Source organism: Alosa pseudoharengus, unplaced genomic scaffold (assembly GCF_046254945.1).
Source record: "Alosa pseudoharengus isolate Yale_2024_CS ecotype anadromous, Long Island Sound unplaced genomic scaffold, YU_APseudo_1.1 YU_APseudo_1.1_scf_20, whole genome shotgun sequence".
Taxonomy (NCBI): Eukaryota; Metazoa; Chordata; class Actinopteri; order Clupeiformes; family Clupeidae; genus Alosa; species Alosa pseudoharengus.
This window is the reverse complement of record NW_027468664.1, coordinates 19,410,864-19,433,918: the sequence shown is the minus strand read 5'-3', so window position 1 is coordinate 19,433,918 and position 23,055 is coordinate 19,410,864. Positions and strand designations below refer to the sequence as shown.

The 23,055-nt window shown below is 42.2% G+C and overlaps 1 protein-coding gene across 4 annotated transcripts in view; it reads right to left on the bottom strand.

The window, feature by feature from the left end:
- nap1l1 (nucleosome assembly protein 1-like 1) overlaps positions 1 to 22,120 on the bottom strand; it is a 28,460-nt gene extending 6,340 nt beyond the window's left edge. The window contains exons 1-9 of one of the 4 annotated variants that reach the window (XM_076296800.1): positions 22,022 to 22,120; positions 17,826 to 17,865; positions 16,448 to 16,530; positions 14,459 to 14,561; positions 5,084 to 5,225; positions 4,421 to 4,513; positions 3,602 to 3,736; positions 325 to 396; positions 44 to 183 (exon numbers count right to left, since the gene is read on the bottom strand). In XM_076296800.1, coding sequence (XP_076152915.1) covers positions 44 to 183; positions 325 to 396; positions 3,602 to 3,736; positions 4,421 to 4,513; positions 5,084 to 5,225; positions 14,459 to 14,561; positions 16,448 to 16,530; positions 17,826 to 17,842 — 785 coding nt within the window. In that variant the 5' untranslated portion in view covers positions 17,843 to 17,865; positions 22,022 to 22,120. The remainder of the gene's footprint in view (positions 1 to 43; positions 184 to 324; positions 397 to 3,601; positions 3,737 to 4,420; positions 4,514 to 5,083; positions 5,226 to 14,458; positions 14,562 to 16,447; positions 16,531 to 17,825; positions 17,866 to 22,021) is intronic. The other 3 variants (XM_076296801.1, XM_076296802.1, XM_076296803.1) reach the window with 3 other exon arrangements.
- Positions 22,121 to 23,055: the final 935 nt, after the last annotated feature.

The window sequence follows — 23,055 nt, the reverse complement described above, 5'->3', positions numbered from 1 at the left end:
AACAAAGCAGTGAGTCTGGTGAAAGCAGGCTAATGTTTCTTACCCTGTGCAGCGCATGATCTCTGGTCCGTCGAAGGAGAAGGGGTCCGACTCGTCGGGTTCAGAGCGCATTATGTACGTTTTTGTCAGCAATGTGTTTGTGAAGAAGTCGTTGGGCTCAAAGAAGAATTCTAATGTGAAGCTCTACAGGGAACACAGAAAGGGCCAAACCAAAATGAGAAGAGTTGACTGATGCAAAATGGACTGAAACCTTTACTAGCCTGTACAACTTTAAAAAGGTGCATATAATTGCCATTTTACATGTGATCTTTTCAAAAGCCTTACCATTGGCTGGCCAGCATCTGAAAATTTCACTTTAATGTCCTGTAAGTGCTTAAGAATGGGCTCGTCATGCTCCTGAAGAGGGGAGAAAAAAATTGCCATCAATTTAAATGGCGAAAAATGTATAACACTGACATTTTTTACCTACATGAACTGACCAGTTTCTGAATTGACCCTTCACAACTGGGTTCAAATTTAACAAAACAAGGATACAAGGAAGTTTATCACATGCATATAGTTACTGGAAGTAAGAAATGCAGTGAAATTATGTCTGGTGTCAGCCAGTGGTGGAGTCTTCTTGATTTCAGCGGTAGGAATAATCCATTGTTAGGATGAGAAGAGTCCTTCAGAATCTTTTGGGCTCTTAGGAGTACTCTTCTGGAATAGATATCTTGTAGAGCAGGGAGTTGAGTTCTTATAGTACGTTCAGCTGAGCGCACTACTCTCTGCAGAGTACTACAATCTCTAACTGTGGAGTTCCCATACCAGGTGATGATGCTACCAGTTAGAACACTCTCAACCGCTGAAGTGTAGAAGGCCTTCATGATGGATGTAGAAACTTTGAATTTCCTTAGCTGACGAAGGAAGTAGAGTCGTTGTCTGGACTTCTTCAGAACATATTGAGTGTTAACAGTCCATGTTAAGTCTTCAGTAATGTGGACACCAAGGTATTTAAAACTTGTGACTCTCTACAGGTTGCCCGCTGATCATTAGTGGGGTGTAACTGTAGTTCTGCTGCTGCCTTCTGTAATCCACTACCATTTCCTTGGTTTTATTGACATTCAGTGTCAAGCTGTTAGATTGACACCACTGTGCCACCTCATCAACCTGATCCAAGTAGAGCTGTTCATTGTTGTTACTAATCAGGCCCAAGATCACTGTGTCATCTGCAAACTTGATGGAGGTATGACTACTGTTGGCTTTGCAGTCATGTGTGTAGATGTTAGGGGTGGGCGATATGGCCTACAATTCATATTGCGGTATAATTTGGGACACAGACGGTAAACGGTATATATTGCGGTATAATTTGGTGTGTGAATTTCAATATAGGTCTAGCAGGTTCTTGCATAAAATAGTCAAGATTGTTACTTATTTAAAAATGTATTGGCTATAAAAATGATCAAAGTTTTATTTAGCCTATTCACTGCAGTAGACCGGCATCACTGTATGAAACATTACAAAAACATGAAACATTACATATTACATAGAACTGTAAATCATCTGATCTAATATTTACAGATATCTAGGCTATATATAACATTTATTTTATATTTGGCCTGTAATAAAATCGTGTATTGAACAATTTAACCACTGCTCAGCTTTAAGAAACTCAAATAGCCTAGATGCATGCTTAGCATTTTGTGATCATTAGGCTAAGGCTACTTTCACAAACTCAGTCAGCTGTCCTCTGATTTACCAATATCTAGGCGATAATTGTAACATTTATTTTGTATTTGGCATGTTATGAAATCATGTGGAACAATTTAAACACATTGTAAAACTTAAAGCCCAAATTTGGAGACATCCATGCATGTCGAAATTTACTGCAAATTCAAAACTGGATTACTCTGGAACGGCTAACTGTACAGGGGACTGATTTACACCTTTGTGTTCGGTAAGGTCTGCTGTTTATTTTGATATAAGGTTTGTCGTGTGTTAAAAGAAGGGTTCGTGAAGTATTCCACCGAGATGAATGGGTTGGGAGATCATGGGGATCACGCAAAACCTTCAGTAGAATGTATGATTAAATTGAATTATATTATTTACTTTTCTCGCGAACCGTTCAACTAAGCAATTATCGGGTAACATTGTTTAAAAGCTGAGAAAAAGCTCTTTCGTGTGATACTTGTGATGTCTGTGTGATGAATAGACTACTTCGCGAGTAGTTCAACTGAGATGAATGGAATTTGGACGCACTTTCTTACTTGCACTGTCACTTTCTCCACTGCGTAAAATACTCAATTAATTTGCGCTGTGAATGCTTAGATTATTTTGACAGGCCACACAGGCTAAATAAAAATCGCTATTAGTAGGACGCAAAGCAGAATATTGAAAGAAGGGGGCACCAAGGCCACGTGGCCTGTAAACCTCTGATTTTCAAAGGGGCCTCACGGCCAACGCAAGAAGCAACGACGTGGCCGCCGTGAAATTCCTACCCTGTTTGGGGGTTTATGTCTGTATTTCTCCTAAGTTATAAGTCTAAAGTTAGCGTCTTTATCATGACATGTTTCCCTTTTAGTTCTCCATCGTGTGTGATCCTTTTTGTGTGTGGGGCTGCGTCCACCCCTGTATGTGTAGCGTTTGTGTGTACTTGACCTGCTCCGTGTGTATTGTGTTCTGGGTCTGTGTCCCTGCTCTCGTTTTCAGCAAATAAACCTTTTGATTGGACAACTGTCTGTGTCGCTATCAAATCGTTACAATACCTTCACCGCTCGCAGCCATTTTTCCACACCTGTGGCCTCCTCGTGGTTGCTGCCGGTCCCGGCAGGCCAAGCGTGTTGCAATTTGATGACATAATGACCTATCGCAATATGCCGGTATAACAAAAATCTCTATCGTTGGCCAAATTTTTATCGCATACCGCTTATACCGTTTATATCGCCCAGCCCTAGGAGATGTTGTACAGCAGTGGACTCAAAACACAGCCTTGGGGAGCACCAGTGCAGATGGTTAATGAGTCAGATGTCAGACCCCCCACTCTAACCACTTGTGAACGGTTGGTGAGGAAGTCAAATATCCAGTGACACAGGGTGGTGTTCAGTCCTAAGGCCTTCATCTTTGTGACCAAGGTGAGAGGTACTATCGTGTTGAATGCTGAACTAAAGTCAATGAACAGCATCCTCACATAATTCCCATTCCCCTCCTCCAGGTGATTTTTTGAAACATTGATCATTACACATATTCCTACTTTTAAATGTGTATTAGAAAACTGGGTTATAGCAGATTTGTTTTCACACAGACTGTGAGTGTCAGAACTGATATGTTGGAATATGCTGGAATATGAATATGCTGGAGAAGCAAAGCTAAATTGGCAGCAGCTTTGATTGCAGAGAAAATGAAGTCCTGAGACCCCAGCTGGAGATGGCAAAAACCAAACTGTTCTGTCCACCACTAGGTGGCAGCAGTGTAGCATGTTTATCACTTAAACAAAAACAAGGAAACAAGTCTCTCTGCAGTGAATGACCTACTTAAAATCAGCTGCCATTGTCTGATGCTGCACTAGTGTTAAAGGATGGGCTGTGCGTGCATAAACGGTGATCGTGCTAGTTCGACTACACACCCGCACCTGCAACATGTCGCTAAGCAGGTCCACGTTCTTAAAGACGGTCAACCAGAACTCGGGGATGCCTTTGGGGTCCTCCTTCTCCTCGTCCTTCTTCTCCTCCTCCACTTTAGCCTTGTCCTTCATCTCATCCTGACATGGAGAGAGAGATTAAATTCAGCCTTGTAGACGGCAGAAAAAAATAAAATGGCTTGGTAATTTACATCAGTTTTTCTGGGAAGTGATTAAGAGACAGCAAGAGGAACAGAAAGGGCTAAAAAAAACAAACAGAAAATGGCCTATGGTCACTGAAAGTAACACAATGCAGGAAATCACCTTTTTGTCAATTTCCAACATACTGGGCACCAATTTAGCAAAGGGTTAACTCTTCAAAAACTGATTAAAAGGGTCTTGCTCCTGCATGCAACAATGTTGCATAGAGCAACACCAAATGTTCTGGGGTGCGTTTCCCAAAACCATAGTTGCTAACCTTTTAGCAACTTTGTTGGTTGCAATGCAATTCCCCCCATTGCCAACCAACAAAGTTGCTGATTAGCAACTATGGTTTTGAGAAACACGCCACTGGGTGTGGATCAACAATGATTAGTTTGAAGCAGTAATTTAGGTAAAATAACTACATTGTGCTAATTTATGAGGCCACAAGTAAATAGCAAAAACAACACTTTTTTTTTTAATTTATTTTTTAAAGGAGGGGGTTGCAGGGCAGAAGATGTATCCCATGTCTTTGCAAGTAGCTGAATAAGATGAAATTTAGTGCAAGAGGAGGGGTGAAATTTTGTGCAAGAAGAGAGCATGCAGGTATTGAGTCACCTGTACCTGCTTACTTACGCTCAGCTCTTCCTCGTCATCTGCCTTCCACTCACACTCCTCATCTGTGGGCTCATATGCTGCCTTGACGATTTCACTACGCTGTTGACACACACACAAAGCATGAATCATTTATACAACCATACAAAAGACCAAAAGGTAAAATAAAATGGCCCAAGGTAAAAACTGTTAAGGACCCATTTTAACCTGCTACTAAAAGTGAGGATGGCAATGACCACTGCGGTGATGAGTAACGATACCATCAATACCATATCTGAGCCACAACATGATTGTATGAAAATTCTTGCATATATATATATATATATATATATATATATATATATATATATATATATATATATATATATATATATATATATATATATATATATATATATATAAAATTCCACACATTAGATACAAATTCCAATTTACAAAATCCAATTTATGAATCCTATACATTTCTCTTCTGTCTCTGCAGCCACCTGTCACAAATGTCAACAGGGTGCATGTATTATTTAACACACTGCTGTACACCACTTTAATGCTAAATGACGCCACATTGGTTCCTCCTTGAATGACAATTCTCAGGGCGGGGCGGGGCGCGCGCGCACACACACACACACACACACACACACACACGGCCTCTCCCTGGTTTTCATGGCTCCTCACCTTGTCAAAGAGAGGCTGGTAAAGAGCAGCATACTTTCTCTCCAACTCGTGCACCTCCTCGTAAAACTTGGCCTCGATGTGAGCGCACTTCACCTGCAGGTTCTTCAGGGCGTTCACACGCCTCTTCACAACCTTCGGTAAGCTGGTAGGAAAACAAGTGCCACAGTCAGTCACTTTTATTCACATGAATACATGCATTATGCCAGCTTTATGCTGGCAGACACCTTCAAACCAATGTGCATTTTGATGGCAACACACACACACACACACACACTGATGAATGAGCGGGAGAATGTAAAGCACAACCTAAACAGTACTACATGCTCAACTGGTAGAGCCCTTTGCAAACACCATGGCCATGGGTTAAAGACTTCCAGACCACACTGTACAATGTGCCAAAATACAGCAAACTGTTCATCCAGATTAGATTTTTTGTTTGGTTACTATAATAGGTAAACCTTAATCCAGATTATATCCGGGGAAAAAAAAAAAAGATTGCAAATGTAAGACATATGGTGTAAAGTTCATGCACAAATCCCTGAATTTTATCTGACAGGAAGGAAACCGTTAGGGTCTTAGATTTGATGACTTGCCTGACAGAAAGACTACTGGAGGCCTATTTGAGAGAGAGAAAAAAAAAAAAAAAAAAAGACCCCAATCCCCTTTTGGCGAGGAGTGGAGGCCACACAACCCAAGCTTCATACTCACAAATAAATAAATTAAATAAATAATACATAAAAAGCACAGGAAAAAAAAGCCATTCCTGTGTACGCCAGAGTGTCTCCCAAACACCTTTGCCCCATTCTCCAGATTGGCCCTGGTGAGCGAGGTGGGAGGGAGCCAGGCACTGCCCTGCTCTGCTCCTCCTCTTCCCACAAGCCCACAGACTGGACACGAAGAGCCACATTCAGCACGCCAACAGTGTCAGTCTTATCCAGCACGCCTCCTGAGAGGAAGCCTGCAAACAATGCTCGGTTAAGCTGGCACCAGTCCCTCATCTTGCTCAGGTAAGCCGCTTAAGGGGCAGCCAGTGTGTTCAGGAGTCTCATTAGCCCGTTGTGTAGTAGACTAGAGGGGGAGAGCCCACGTCTCACAGCCCAAGACTACTAGGAAGAGAACCGCTCTCGCAGCCCAAGACTACTAGGAGAACAGTCTTGCAGCCCAAGACTACTAGGAGAACCGTCTTGCAGCCAAAGACTACTAGGAGAACCGTCTTGCAGCCCAAGACTACTAGGTGATTGATAATGACTGACTGACTTTTATTTTGTTACATGCTTCAAATGTAAAGCACTTTTAACTGCATTCTGTGCATGAAAGGTGCTATACAAATAAAGCTTATTATTATTATTATTATTATTATGAAAACCGTCTTGCAGCCCAAGACTACTAGGAGAACAGTCTTGCAGCCCAAGACTACTAGGAGAACCATCTTGCAGCACAAGAGTACTAGGAGAACCGTCTTGCAGCACAAGAGTACTAGGAGAACAGTCTTGCAGCCAAAGACTACTAGGAGAACCATCTTGCAGCACAAGAGTACTAGGAGAACCGTCTTGCAGCCCAAGACTACTAGGAGAACAGTCTTGCAGCCCAAGACTACTAGGAGAACAGTCTTGCAGCACAAGAGTACTAGGAAGAGAACAGTGTCGCAGCCCAAGACTACTAGGAAGAGAACCGTCTCGCAGCCCAAGACTACTAGGAGGAGAATTCGGCGGCAGTCTTCCAGCGCCAGTAGCAGTTCAGATACAGATCCAGTTCAGATCTGAGATGTCTGCACGTCGTCGTATTCTGCACTACAGCCTGCACACTAGAGTTTAGATTCTCTGCCCGAGCCCGAACTTGACCCGACCAGACCCGCGGGCCGGGTCGGGACGATATTTCCAGCCACTATCCTCGGGCCAGGCCGGGCCGGGTCCTTGATCAAGCTTGCTTTTTTTTTTCTTTCTAATCATTAGCCTACTTGGGTGGGGAGCTTAGGCCTACTTTGATAAATATAAAATATTTCTGAGTCTGACTATGGCATAGCTTAAGTAACAAGTGTATACAAAGTTAAATAAGTTAGGCTCAGAGTTACAAAACGTCACTTGTAATGTCATCTGCGCAACAAGTGTCATGCGCAGCTTCTCCACTCGCACACATCACACCGGGCCTGCTGTGCTGTATTGTGTAGCTTAAGTGCAACGTGAAGCTTGAAGATGTAAAGAAAAAAAATGAAAACAGGAGAAATAACTTCGAGGAAGTTTGGAGAAAAGTCAGAGGTATGCATTTGTCAGGTATGCTTTGTTGCGTGCATTAAGTGCGCACGATGTTCACCTATGACAGCAAAAATACTTTAAGATGAACATGAAGCAGGCTTGCCATGGCAGAAATAATGATAGCCAGCCTTCAATGTCCTCTTTTGTCCTCTCAATGTCCTTTAAACGGATTTCTGTAGCTCAAACAGCTCGGAATTAGTTGAGAACGTCAGTTATAATGGCCCACGTATTTAAAAAATGTCGGGTTTAAATCGGGCTCGGGCTCATAATTACAGTTAACGTGTCGGGCCGGGTCGGGCACAATGTGCACGGGCTCGGGTAGGGTCGGGCTTGATTTTTTGGGCCCGATCTAAGCTCTACTGCACACCCCCACAATGGCCGATAATTCACTGCCCTCAGAACAGAAATTTTCTTGCAAGAACATGCATCAATATATTAAATTAAGTCATATAATGTACTGGTGCACATTTCACGGACTATCCCCCTCATGAACTGGCAGACAGATGAAAAGAAACAGGTCTTTGCCAGCCTTCTCAGCCTGCAAAGGGTGTCAGGTTTCGATGACGTTGGAATATATTGGTCTCGATGAGAGCCAAAGGGACAGGTCAGCTCAAATACAACCCCACTTGAAAGGCCGAGAGAACACAGTGCCAACACTACTTAGAGGAAACACAAGAATGGTGAGGCCTTCATTCTCAGCTCCATCCTGTTAACCCTTACGATCCCGACCGTTCTAATTTCGATACAAAAGTAACGATGGCCAATCGTCTAATATCTCAGCTGTCCAATGACTGATTTTATTTCTGAAATCTTCCCCGTAATGCTGACAACATAAGCTTCAATTTGATATGATTGGTTAAGGGGTTTATGGCGTGAAATGTTTTGGATACTTGAAGATGAGTCTTGAAAAAATATTTTCACTTGAGTCGGTGCATTTGACGTGGAGTTTACCTCGACTGGAAACCACACAGCTGGATAACCTGAGGTAATATTGTTTTTACATCGGTTCTAGTTATGGTTTATCTTAATTTGAAGTCCTTAAATCATGTTATTTGACAGTAATATGCCTTCTCATCAGTGTCAACATTATGGCTTAGCGGGGGGCTAGTGCATCGTCACGTAACTTTAGCTAACTGTATAATTCTGAACTGCTTGCAATATTATCGTTTGCTTTTGATGTCAGTTATTTTCATTTGACAGTTTCATTTAAAAACCTGTTAGTATATAACCTGTAGGTAAGTTTGTTTTCTAGTACCAATTTGCTTGTTAGGTAAGCATTATATTGGCAAGACAGTATAGCAAATCAAAGCTGAATAAATCAATGGGCGCCGCGTTTCTAAGTTGCGTTCTCTTACATGAAATAAGTTGAGCGATATTTTTACTCCTCTCAATATGTAACGTTAGTTGTAGAAAATAAGATGTGAAATCACATATTCGGTCAGAAATGTAATTAACTTATTGCCTTTCCTCCGGTTGTTATCTGTAGTGCAGTCTGTAATGAACTATTTTAGCTTGCTAACATCTAAATGACAAACAGACGTGCTTGTCTCAACATTTTCTAAGATGGCATGACTTGAAATAGATGAAGCACAACTCCTCTCAATATTTAGTTATAGAAAACATGATGTGAAATCACATATTCTGTCAGAAATGTCATTATTGCATTTCAGCAGTTTGTTATTAGGTGAAATGTAATCTGTCTTTATCTTGATGCCAGCCAGGCAATCAGATTTAGGGTAGCTAAACCCATGTAATATAATGACTTTTCATAGGCCTACTTAGAAATATTTTGAGTATATTCTGAGGATGCTTTAATAGTTTAGGCTACCTCTTTTGTGTGCATACATGCACAAATCTCTAGTTTTGTGATTTTATTTTTTACATTAATAAAGGTATTTGTATGATTTCGCTCTTGTTTCAGATGGAGGATGACAAGACCTACACAGACCTTCTCGCAAGCCTGAAGAGGTAGCTGACTGCTCATGAGCTTGCGCTCACAATGCTGAAGACCATGAGGGGATGGAGGAAGAAGGTATAGATTTATGTGCCGTGCGTAGGATGGTGCAGACTAAAAAACTGTGAAATAGACTCATGTTCTTTTTTACTCACATTGTTGTCCCAGGCATATGTGGTTTTACCAACCGGAAGGAATGGGAGCTTGTGCTTAGTAGGCCATCGTATGCAAACAGTGCAGGGGCATGGGACAAAGACCCCAGAAGAGTTTCACAGGTTTCTGGGATTGATCATTTACATGAGGTTCACTTCCCTCCCTAATATCCATTGCTACTGGGGAACCAAGTCTTGGCAGGAATCAGGGGACATTGACCAAATGATGAATACATATTGTGTACTCCAAAAAACGCAAAATACCAGAAAGCACTTTTTCTCCATTGACATTGCCGTTGTCAGTAGCTTCTTGTTATTTCAAGTTTGACAATGCAATGCAGAATCTGGTGTTGAACCTAGGTTTGGTAGCTACAACCAGAAATAATTTGGAGGAAATCTATCACAACAGCTGGTAGGCATTTCCGTTGAAATTTCAGCCTCACCTTCAGCTGCTCCAACTACTACTCTGTCATCTTTCCATCAAGTACATATTCCTGTACAGCAGGAGCTTGTTATAAAAAAACGTACATAATAAAACTAAAGTAGCTTGTATGGCCCTGGAGTGTAACGGTAGGCGAATTTGTTTTATTGATAAACAAATTGCTGTCAGATTTGGCATTCTGCAAAAGGGGATGCGTTTAGTAATGAGTCATAGCTCTTCTGTGTTCAACCTTCAGGTTCCCCACCCCACCTTTCCCTATCCTCCTCTGTAAGTGTGTGTGTGGGTATGAGTTTGTGTGTATGTGTTTATTCTCCACAGGCTTGTTCTAAGTATGTAATCCTGTAATCCACTTTCAAATGTTTAGAACACAGTGAACACAGAGTTTTGAGTGATGTTGATTGTATTCCTAGCTTTTCATGAATAATAATACATTTTATATATGTATATAATTTTCATATTATAATGATTTATATAAGGAAGTTGTATTTGTTGAATCAAATGTATTTTATGTTTCTTTTCCGAAATTGTCTTCAATGAATACAGTATACTTACTTCCTGTATTACTGGTAAGGTACAGTATGTTTTTGACTAGCATTTGCTTATATACAAATAAATTGTTTATTCGTATAGACCAAATACATCTAAACCATTGTTTCTGACTTGATTATTAGTTTTTATACATACTTTTATGTTGTTGGTGAGAAAGTGAATGTGAATTCTGTCAACATTCTAAATCCCGTTTCCTGCATTTTTTTACACTGATCACTAAAATTATCATAACTTTTGAAAGGTTAATGATATTCCAATAGAGATGTCCGATAATATCGGCCAACCGATATTATCGGCCCGATATTAGCATAAAAATGTAATATCTGTTAATATCGTTATCGGATTTTTTTTTGCCTTAAAACCGATAAAATAATGCTTGCGTTACACCCAAATAGTGCCTATGCGCTCCTGAAGCGTTTACCGGCGCACAGATGATTACCTCATCAATCTGCGTCTTGAAGCTTACAAACAAAGATTCTATAGTTAACCTTTATCAACCGTCTCTGTTACAAACAAGCGTGGATGGCTGCAGTAACAAACTTGCTTGTGGCCGTAGTAGCCCCTTGCGTTGGCCGTGACGCCCCTTTGAAAATCAGAGGTTTACAGGCCACGGTGGCCTTGGTGCCCCCTTCTTTAAATATTCTGCTTTGCGTCCTACTAATAGCGATATATATTTAGCCTATGGCCTATGGCCAAATTACGCAGTGGAGAAAGTGACAGCGCAAGAAAGAAAGTGCGTCCAAATTAACCCATCCTACTCATCACACAGACATCACAATTATCACATGAAAGAGCTTTTTCTCAGCTTTTAAACGATGTAAGCCGCTAATTGCTGTGGTGAACGGTTCGCGAGAAAAGTAAATAATATCAGTCAATTTAATCATAAATTCTACCGAAGGTTTTGCGTCCATCTCCCTACCCATTCATCTCGGTGGAATACTTCAGAACCCTTCGTTTAACATATGACAAACCATATATCAGAATAAACAGCAGACCTTACCGAACAGAAAGGTGTAAAGCAGTCCCCTGTACAGTTAGCCGTTCCAGACTAATCCCGTTTTGAATTTGCAGTAAATTTCAACATACATGGATGTCTCCAAATTTGGGATTTAAGTTTTACACTGTGTTTAAATTGTTCAACATTATTTCATAACGGGCCAAATACAAAACAAATATTACAAATGTCGCCTAGATATCGGTAAATCAGAGGACAGCTGACTATAAGAGTTTGTGAAAGTAGCCTTCATGATCACAAAATGCTAAGCATGCATCTATTAAGTTTCTTAAAGCTGAGCTGTGCTTAAATTGTTCAATACATGATTTCATAACAGGCCAAATATAAAATAAATGTTAAATATAGCCTAGATGTCTGAAAATATTAGATGATCAGATGATTTACAGTTATAATATGTCATGTTTTATGTTTTTGTAATGTTTCATACAGTGATGCAGGTCTACTGCAGTGAATACAACTTTGATCATTTTTATAGCCTACTACTGTATAGTTAACTTTGGCCTTGGTGCCCTGACATGTGGCCTTTGTGCCCCCCCACCAAATATGCCCAACTGAAGGCCAAGTGGCCTTGCCCCTAAAATGGTGAAATTCTAAGCCTGATTGTGGGTATGGCCCGTTATGAAGGCCAGTCAGTCTTTTAGCCCTGTTCATTGGACTAATACTAAAGGAGGACTTTGTTTACTACTCTGGAAGGTCTGGACTGAAACTTTGTGCCTTCCTTGTTCTTATTGCACACTACCTTCATGTTGCATCTCTTTGTTGTTGCTCATGTAGAGCAGTGCTGATTGAGCCCAGTTTATAATTTAAATGATTGCATTAGCCCAAGTAATGGGCTAGGGACACAGGCTGCTTAGATTTGTACACCTTAAATGTTTCATTTTTTGTACTTCACCTCAAGCCTGAAGTATTTTTTGTAGCTCAAACAAATGTTTTCAAAATTGTGCAGTAAAGTTGGCACATTGTAATTGACTCATATTTGTGCATTCATTCAATTAAGGTGATTGAGTTTTAGTTAAAGAAACAGTTCATGAAGCATCCTACAAATGCAGGCTCATTTAACACAGAAAAAGGGTAGCCTGTCATACACTATGCCTGTTATTTCAGTTGGCTTTACATTCTGCTATGTTGCACATAGTTGTTCAGGTACAATGTTTTATCATTTGTGAAGAAGTCAAATTTGCCCTATTTGTTGTGGGCATTGTCAAGATTATCTCAGGGAGAGTGTAATCCAAACTGTTGTTTAAGACAATTAAAAAAAATAAAAATAAACATGGCACTTTTTCCCTAAATTAAGTTGAAGTATTTTTCTTATTTTGCACAGACAATGTTAACATTTGGAAAGCCTTGTTGCATTCAAGAATGCATCCAGTGGGGCATCACAATAACATTAAGCATGTTGTGTTAATTCCACAACAGGAGATATGTGATGTTACCTAAATTAGTTTTGAGGAAAAATAACCCACATATCGACATCGGTATCGGCTGATATCGGAATCGAAATTTGAGAGTTGGACAATATCGGCATATCGGATATCGGCAAAAAAGCCAATATCGGACATCCCTATATTCCAATACAGTCTTTTTTTGTTAAATAGCCCACAACTTGCTGAACATTTCTTAGACTCTATATTTTTCTCTATCTTGTAGAGAAATATGATGAAAATTCATTTTTATGTGAATGAAATACATTGAGAGGATTTTCAAATACTGTTCATTACTATATCAACATTACCATATGTATTTTACATCATTTCATAGAACTGATCCTTCTGATTACAATGGTATGTATATCCCATTGATGGTATGTATTATATTCAAGAAATAAGGTTTTTTGTGTGAGGAGGTCATCCAGCACCAAAAATTGAATGTTCGGCACGGGCATGAAAGGGTTAAAAGCTGAGAGGGCGAAATAGAAAAAGCCCTAAGAAAAGCCATGTGTTTTAGTGGCCGAAAACGCTCATCTGCTCTAGCGGCATGCTACATTGGACCATAACCCTGTAGCAGCAAAACACTACATAGCTCTTAGATGGCAAGTGTGATGCCTGCACTTAAAAGCCTGCAACGAGGACCCACTGCCAAGAACACTTTTATGGAGATTTACCCCCCCGACACCAACTGTGCAAAGCAGGAACTTATGAGCGCCATAAAGACTCGATAAGCGAATAGTCTTGAATATGCCACCGCTTTTATGCCCATCACATATCATGCATCCCTTCTGTGAGGAAAGATGAACTTTTTTTTGGGTGGAGCAGATGCCAAAATAACCGTGTTAAAAAATGCGTAAAAAAAACAAAACAAAAAAACAGGTGTACGAGCAATAAGGCCTGTGCAAAACCACAACAAAGCACTAACAGTATCGGGAGGAAACAGGAGACTAGCAACTGCAAAAACCTGTTATTTTGAGCTGTTAGAAATACTGCTATTAGCATCACACACACTCAAGTCTGAGTTGAGTAAATTATGAACACACTATGGTGACGCACAATTATTGTGCCTCAAGTAAGCAGTAGAGTTGAGAGGGGAGTAGAGTAAAGTAGACACAGCAGATTTATTAGCATTACACAATCCTATTTAATTAGACAAACCAGGATTACATGCCATTCCAAGCTCATTAGTCTTAAAACTAAATGTTAACATATCTATTTCTTTCAGACAGTGTAATTACACACAGCCATAATGAATGGCTCAAAAACTATTCCTAAAAGGACATTTTAAGGCCAAGTTTGCATTTGAAGAAGAATGTAGGTCTAATTTCTTTTTTGACATGGATCACTTACATCCAAGTAAACAGTCAAAGCTGTGAGATTAAATCTTAAGTCATAACTCTCATTACTGAGATTGACAGCAGGCAATCAAGTGATCCATTAAAGTCTCAAAATATTCCATTTCTTTCATCACAATATAAACATGGCTTTTTAAGAGTGGGAGGAGTAAGACCCACAGACAACGACTGGGAGAAACGCACAGGTGCCTGGCCTGTGTGCGTGCGTGCACATGCATTGTTCCCTCACCTCTCCATGTAACCAGACGGTGAGCCAACCAGTCCGTCCAATCGCTCCTGCAGCGCTGCCAGGATCTGTGGGTTCTGCATCATCTGCACTGTGAGCTGACGAGCTGCAAAAATGAAAGAAAAAAAGAAAAGAAAAAAAATCAATATATTATACAGAAGACACAACATTACCAGTCACGATTAACACAACACTTTTCCAGCAGCATAACCAGGACATGAAACAGCAGTGGAAGCCTGGTAACTAGGACATGGAGGTCAGCGCTCAGCATCCGCCCAGCAGGGGCGCACACCGCGGCCACGGCGTGCTGGGTACTCCAAATAAACCCGCACCACCTTTAATAGAAATCACACACAGGGAGGCGCGACTACAGGGACGTGGGCCAAGACTGAGCCATGCAAAAACTTTATGGATTAGATAAAGAAACAGTCACTAGAAAAACATTTCATTGGCCACTTTTAACTCAAGTAATGCACCACCTGCTCAACACAAGGCGAGACAGATTCTCTTAATCTATCGTTTCCTCCTACTCTAGCATTAACTCAGTATTGTGTTAGAAGTGGGTGTCCAAATTTATGCTACAGGAAACACATTTAAACAATGTTACTGAAGAACGCAGAGTTGTCTATAGATTTGGCTATATAGGACTACAAAAAGCACAGGTGACGACCAGGTGAAGTCAGTCAAATCAATGGGCTGGAGGATTTAGCGTGGTGCTCTAGTTAGTCTCTCAGCATAGATCAGTTCTCAGATCAAGAGTGACGTCCGGCCATGCCTTATGAGGCCATTGCATTTCATTTTGTCTGACAAACCAATAATATAATATGGCTGAGGATGTTGACATATCAGCTTGGGCTCTATTGTAAGGGCACTAATGTGAGGTGACTGTGCAGTAATTCACTAAAGCACCACAGACCTAGACCTCCCTGCAGTCACCATTTCCTCCTGATTAAAAGGTCACATTCAAATCTAGCACACACACAGCCCAAACATCAGATCAATGGCAAGCTCAAGTCTAGCAGGACTAGCAGCGACTGACATGGCATTTAAAAGGTAATGGCCTAAAGGCAGACCGGCATTTAAAGACAATAGACAAGAGCAGACAAAATACAGCTAATGAAAGATAATGGTTTTATTGGGAATAATCCCCTGAACTCATACTAGCCATGCAGATATTAATCATGTAATAATTTATCTCTTTGTTTGTTTGGATAAGAGACATACCCCTAATTGCCTAGATTTTGGCTAGGACAGTTAAATAAAATAGCACACCAGTGTTTCCCATACATTGACTAATCTGTGGCGGGGCGCCACAAAATAAAAATCGTTTAATTTAAATTAAATATAAGATCAAATCCTTGCATTGCCATTGAGCTGCCTTTTTACGCACGCAGCCTTTCCTTGTCCCGCCCCGCTCTCTCTCGTAGCCCGCTGCCCCTCCTCTGCATGTGCATTTAACAAAATATTCACGATTGTTGAAGGATTGTTGTTGCCACATAGAAGCATAGCATAGAAGACGTCTGGCTAAATTGCTATTAAATCCGCTTAGCATCGTGACCATGCTGCGCAAATTTGTTCAAAACTGCTGCATTGAAGTTAACTCTGCTAAGATCTTATCACAACATAGTAGGCTACATTGAAGAGACTAAACTAAGTTATGCAAATCAAGCAGTATCTCAAAGCTAACGTTGGACTACTGTTTGGATGTCGAATTTAGCATGCTTAGCCTACTTAACAGCTGCTTGTCAATTTCGTTGAAGGACTCATTTTATTGACTCTGACACTGAATGTTTGCAAAATCCCGATGTAAATGGAAAAGTGTTTTCCAAAATTCAAGTGCTTGTCCCAAGAAGTACCCCCCCCCCCCGCCCCTGTTGTCCAAGTCAGCTACCGCCACAAATTTAATCCAATTCTGTGGGAAACACTGCGCACACACACACACACACACATCCCTCTAGCCTCAGAGAGTTTAGCAGAGAGAGTGACGTCCACCTTTGCTGTCCTCTCCAGTCTCCTCCTCCTCGACTTCTTCTACGTCCTCCATATCTGCGGGGTCCATTTCAGCTTGGTCTTTGCTGCAGATAAAGAGAAGCATGGATCACACACACAGGTACATGAAAGCATATTAGACAACCCAACTTCAGAGCAATCTAACATCTGTTTGTAGCATATATATATATATATATATTTCACAATATCCTTCTTCTCTGGTCGTATTTAAGATACCTTCACGCTTCACATCAGGAGTTGTACAAAACTTGCACCAAAGACAACTTAATTTTGGTTCTGTAAAGGGGGGGGGGGGGTTCCTGTTAACCTCAAAGGGTAGGACTGATGCCAAGATCTAGTGGCACCTGTGTGTGCGTGATGGCAAATAGTTGCTGTTGTGTGTATAAAAGACTGAGAGACTGTACTCTTGTACTCTGGCAAAGGGAGGTACAGGTGTGTGTAGGTGTGTGTGTGTGTGCACGCATGTGAGAGCACCCAGTGGGGAGCAATCAAAGCTGATCAAAAGCTACACATGGGTAATGTAAGGCCCAAGATGAACTGCTGTGTATTAGTGTGCAAGCGTGCATGTGTGTGTGATTAGGGAGAGAGTGATGGCATCCAAAGTCAGTACACTCATGGAAACAAGAGCCATGAGATCCTGTGCAGGACAGGCAAAGGGAAATGGCCACCCAGGCCAGGAGGAACCACACACACACACACACACACACACACGCAATGAGGGACCCTGCAGCTGGGAGATGGGCTTCGAGGCGGCTCAGTTACCCCTGTTGACAACCAACACCCTCTCCAAGTTTATCTATGGCACCAAGAGGAAGAGAAGCTTTTGACACCTGCCAAGTTAGCAAGCACCCATGACAGCTCATCAACACTCTAATGTTACTGCTCAAAGTGAGACAAGGGTCACCGGTGGACAAGCCAACTGGGTGGCAAAGTGCACTCAACTGACTTGTGTGTGCGTGTGTGTGTGTGCACGTGTGTGTGGGGGGCAACATCAAAAGTCTATGATGTTCCCAAGTTTCCGCTGAGAAACTTCATTTCTCAGAATTCTACACCAGGCCTTTAGATTAAAGACTATGAGCTAGTAATGATCCTAGAATCTCAAGCGGCGCGTCAACGTGCTGAACATGCAACGTGCAGCCCGGGGCCAAGGAGGCTCATGGGAGAAGAACTAAGCTGAAGCCTGTGATGTGGCAGCATCTAGTCAACCATTCAGGAGTAGATGAACAGGGGGTAGGCTGGACAATGTTTTGTGCTGCTGTTGAGTCATGATCAAGCGTGTGTATGTGTGTGCGTGTGTTTAAGTGTGTCCCTTCCTGCATGCGTGGTGGAGAAGGTGGTTTCCAAAACCAGAGGCACTTACTTGTCAATGTCTGCCATGTTGTAGCTTGACTGGTTTATTTCTGTCCAAGAGATGAATAGAAAGAAAAAAAGGGGGAAGGAAAGAAAGAACACATTACATTTTTAACCAAGATTAAAAAAAGTAAACAAAAAAAGCATGCGGCTTACAAACACCCTGACAATAGTTCATATTTCTCACCCTTATCATCTATTCCAGCCTGCAGTTTGCTAATAACCACAGCAGACCAGGAAAGGGGGTGGGGTGAGGGTGTAATTGTTTGACTGGTTGTGTTGTATAAATAAAGATCATATGTAGGTCAACAGTTTTTGGGAGATGATGCAACGCATCATGCACACATACAAGCGCACTCGCACATGTGTGCGTGTACACACAAGCACATTTAGTGTGCCACTATTTGGGTTACAAATACCCATTAAGAGCTTTCGCAGTCAGGTCTTGCCACTGAACCGCTTAAAATCTCTTTTTGCCTGGTTGCTTACAGCAAAACGGCTCCAAACGAATCCGTCTGGGGGTGTTACGCCACTTTTGGGAGGGGGATGGAGGAGGGGGGGGCAGACACAGAAGTGCAACCAGGGTTGGCACACAAGCATCAGTCAGAGCATCCTTCAGAGCAGTGCTCCCATAACCATCGGCACACTATAACCTCCTCTGCTAAACGTAAGTGTTCAAAAATAACAAGAAAGTCATTTTCTGTGATTATCAGAGTACAGCGCTTTGTAGTCACAGCACTGTGTGCACCAATGCAACCTTCCTGCTGAGATCCCAGAGGAGAACAAAAATGGAGTTAGTGCCTTAAACAGTCGCCAAGCCTCTGCAATCCTCACTACTGCTGCAGCTTTACACTGCCAACACACACAAACATCAGATAACCTCACAGCAGTGTGTGTGTGTGTGTGTGTGGTGGGGGTGGGTGGAGGTCCTCTAGCGAGCGGGAGCGAACGAAAAGCTGGAGCATACCACAGCGCCACTGGGTCCCAGTCACCGAAGGCATCGACTGCTCCTTCCCACTCACTCGTCTCGCCCGCCCTCGCTCGTCCCGCGGAGACAGGCCAACACGTCTGGACCTACCGGCCAGCTGCCCACCATCACACCCAATCAGATCAGCCCAATCGAGCAAGCGGTCAGCAGCGTTCCGATCTGCTGCCATTTCGCCTGCCTTCACCAGGCATCAGTCCATTACCACACACACACACTCGTTTCACATTTATTTAGCTTTTAAGACTTATTAAGCCTAATTCACAGCGGTGTGCGAGATGGACGGGTGGGCATTCAGGATTTCTTGGCCGAGGGAACACTTGAGCCTGATGTCACACCGGGGGCTGAGGGAGTGAGTCACTCTGGTCATCCCGGCACGCCGCGTGGCTGCGGCAGGCTTCACGTGCCAGAGACTGACTTAAGGGGGGGTGGGGGGGGGGGGGGGCTGGACGGCTCTGACTGGGAGCATGACGATGCAAGTTTGGCATGCAATGAATGGAGGAGTGAAGAGGTGAAGGTTCTGTGTGTATGTGTGTGGGGGGGGTCCGATGGGTAGGCTGTCGCTCGCTCCAATACACTGAGGCAACTGGAGGCGGCTGCCACCTGCTTAAACACAAACCCCCCACCCCCCCGGCTGCCCCCCCTTTCCCAGCAGTGGATGTTAAAACTGAGCATCTTGTTCATCCACAGACTATGACAATTGTATATATAGGGATCACAACCAAGGATTAAAATAACTCAAACTGGGGGAAGACTGCAATAACAATGTGTTGGTAAGACTACATTTTTCATGAAACTTCTGACACCAAGAGCCGGATTGTAAGTCACATTATTTTAATCATGAAAGTACTTTCATTTTCCTTTTAGCTATAGACTAAACATATTCAAATCAGTGAAATGCCACCTAGAAATGACTGGCCTATTATTTACTCTCAACACTGCAGGTAAACAACTTGGGTCACTACATGGTCAACTTTTCAGACAAAGGTCAAAATGGGACCGGCTGTCCTGAATGGCTGGGAGAAACAAAAGCTTCAGCATGTGAGGGCTTTTTTTGTTTTTCTATGAAAAAGTGGTGTGGACAAATATCCCTACAGGCATTCTTCACCCAGAGGTGAGGATGCAGGAAGCCCAGGCCTCCAGGATGTCAACTAAACATGAGAAACCAAGTGATGGATTCTAGGACAAGGTAGGGCAGAAAGACTTGCTTTCAATTTGCTAGGCCAACTTGCATTTTGACCTCTGTGAGCATCCAACTCCACAACATCTGCCCAAAGAGGGCAAAAAGGGGATGTGGGACCTCTGGTATTGTTTAAATCTCTAACAAATCCCACTATAGACTGCCCTCGCCTCCCTGCTGACCAGGTACACTAAAGCCCGAGAGAACAACCTCCTGGGAAGGGCACCTCACCTGTACATGTCAAAAAAACAAAAAAGTGCCCAAAGGCTTATTCTGACAGGGAGCTTACCGCATGATGCTACAAAACACCAAAATCCCTGCTGCCTAGCCAGAAACTGTCATTACGTAAACACAACAGACACACAGAGGCTACAGTGGTTTGCAGAGGTGTGGGGGAAATAAAAGGTCAAATTGAAACACTGCCCAAAAGTTGGCATCAGTTCTATACAGATCATGCTCCAGCAGGTGTCCATGGGAATTTTTGACCAAAAAAAAATATTGAAATCTTTGATACAACCAATTGTTTAATCCAAATCATAACAAACCTCCACATAAGGTTGAGTTAATAGAACAATTATATTTCTACAAAAGTCAAACCAGAGAGGTTCAAGGACAAGTGTTTAAATAGTAACCTGGTTCCATCCAGTTTTAAAGCAAGGCCCCTTTCACATACACATGGGACTCCCAACAGATGCATGACTAACATTACCGAGATGCTTCGGTTTATACTAGTGACATTCCAAGCACTTATCAGGTTTCCACCCTGGGAAATTACATAAGTCATTTTAGATTGCCTCACAAGTTGGGACATCCGAGTATTAAAACTGACAAGGTGGCGAGCGTAAACCAACCACTACAAATTTAAACAAAGAATTCTTCTTATCCAAGCGGCGAGTTAACGTTGGTTACAAAAAGTAACTTGCAAGATGCATCTTGCTTCCCGTCCTCATCACCACGTGTTGCTCTTATTGACTAGCTAGCTAACCCGACAAGTTGGATGACTGGCTAGCTAGCTGGCATCTGCTAGTCGGCTATCATGACAAAGGCCATGCAGGCACAAGTACGACTGACAAGTGTGCGTAGCTTGCTAATCTTCGTCGTTAAGAGAGTGCCAGTCTCGCTAGCTACATTCAAGTTACCCACTGTACGCTAGGTACAGGCCAATTTAATCCTCGTTTCCTCACATGACGCGGACTTTGTCTCTTGACACGCAACCACGTCCAGTGAAAAGCACCTGAGCAACAGCAATCTTTACTACTAAACTTTAAAAACACCCCGTTGAATGCCTTAGGTCGGTTACTCCATGTGTGTGTACATAACTTAATGTTTGGATCAGACAGAGGATGGCAAAGCTTGCTTGCTAGCCATCTAGCTAACGTTAGCCAGCCAAGTAGCTAAATGAAACAGCCCAAGCTGCCACTGAAGAAACATCTCTGCCTAGCAACTTGCCAATCGACAACGCCACACACATTCAGACAATCGATGACTGTCGTAACAAGAAATGTAACAACTAATGATTAATCATTGACTGGTAGGAGTTTAAATTTTTGCATAACCGACATTCCAAATGTTTGTTATTACTCCCATGTAAGGTCTCAATGTGCTCAGATACAAGCTACCGCTAACTAAAAACTTGCGCCCGCCACCTCTCCCTCCCTCCCATAGTTCCCCTCCCATTAGTCTACTCAAGAAATAAGGTCAAGTTTGCGTTGACGTAAATATCCAACCTATCAGTTTACCACATTCGCTATAAAAAGCACATGCACATTGCATTATGCTTCATTGTTTCTAGAAAATGTTCCCAACTGGGACAGTGAATTAACGTTACAGCCATTTTTCGTCATCATGTAACACATCATGGAGGTGCTCCCGTCTCAATGGCTGCTTTCTGATTTAACACTGTGGCGGGCGAGGTATCCATTCTTTGCACCACCAATTCGAGCGACAAATCTTCGATGACAGTTGGCAGTATAAGACGAAATGTCAACGCTCGAAGCTAATATTAAAAGTCACCGGAGAAGCTTCCCAAGTGAACCCTTACCTTTAGCTGACGATTCGGCTGTGATGTGGTGCGCAGTGAGGCAGCCTGAGAGAGAAAAGGACCCAGATCTGATGGCGGTAAAAGGGAGAGAGATCCCGCCGCGTGCGCTCATATACATCTAGCGTCATCACGTAACCCGCCAGTCACCAGGACAACGCGGTACAATGGGAGGGGCTGACATTTTTGAGGGAATTGAATGGGTCTAGTTTTCTGGATGATAGGCAAAGAGTAGCCTAGGTTATACTTTATAGTCTTCCATACATGTGGAACAGGCTCAGTTTGAGCATACTGTAACGTCGGCGCACAAGACATTGCGTAGCGTTCTCCCACGCCGACGTTACAATACTATAAGGTGATCCAGGGCAGGTATAGCCTACCGATAGTTTTGGACTGATACCTATAGCCTATCATGGTTGACAATGTGTAAAGCCAAGAGAACATGACACCACCACTGCTGGCACTATTTCCCTGAGACTATTAGTTTGCAGTTAACAATGAAAGGAAGTAGGCCTATGTATAATGTAGGCTAATGTTTAATTACCTATAGCCCAATGTGTTCTTTGTTTCAAAATGACTCATGAAAAAAACAGTCTTGTAACCTGGATATTCAGTATAGGGACCTGGACTTTGTTGCTGTGGTTTTAACTGTTTTCTTCATTGTTGTGTTGGACTAGGCCTATAGCCTATGTCCAAATGTTTCCATAAAATGTAGGCTACTCATATGGTCTAATTAAAGCCAGCCTCTTTAACCTCTGTACTATCCTTGTCTTCATTCATTAATTGACTCCTGTTCTAGTGTTTCAAGATAAATTTCACCAGCCACACATATGGCATTTTCTGAAGTGTTTATCAGTGCTGTTCTCCATTATGGCACCACTGTTCTATTCTATTTGCCCTCACTTTGCATCCTCTGCTTTCATGTTTCTTTTTAAAACTGTGTAGGCCTATCCTATAATGTGCAGTTTAACAATTTATAACAATTCATTGATCTGTTGCTGAGAAAATTCATTGATCTGTTGCTTAAAAAATAAAGG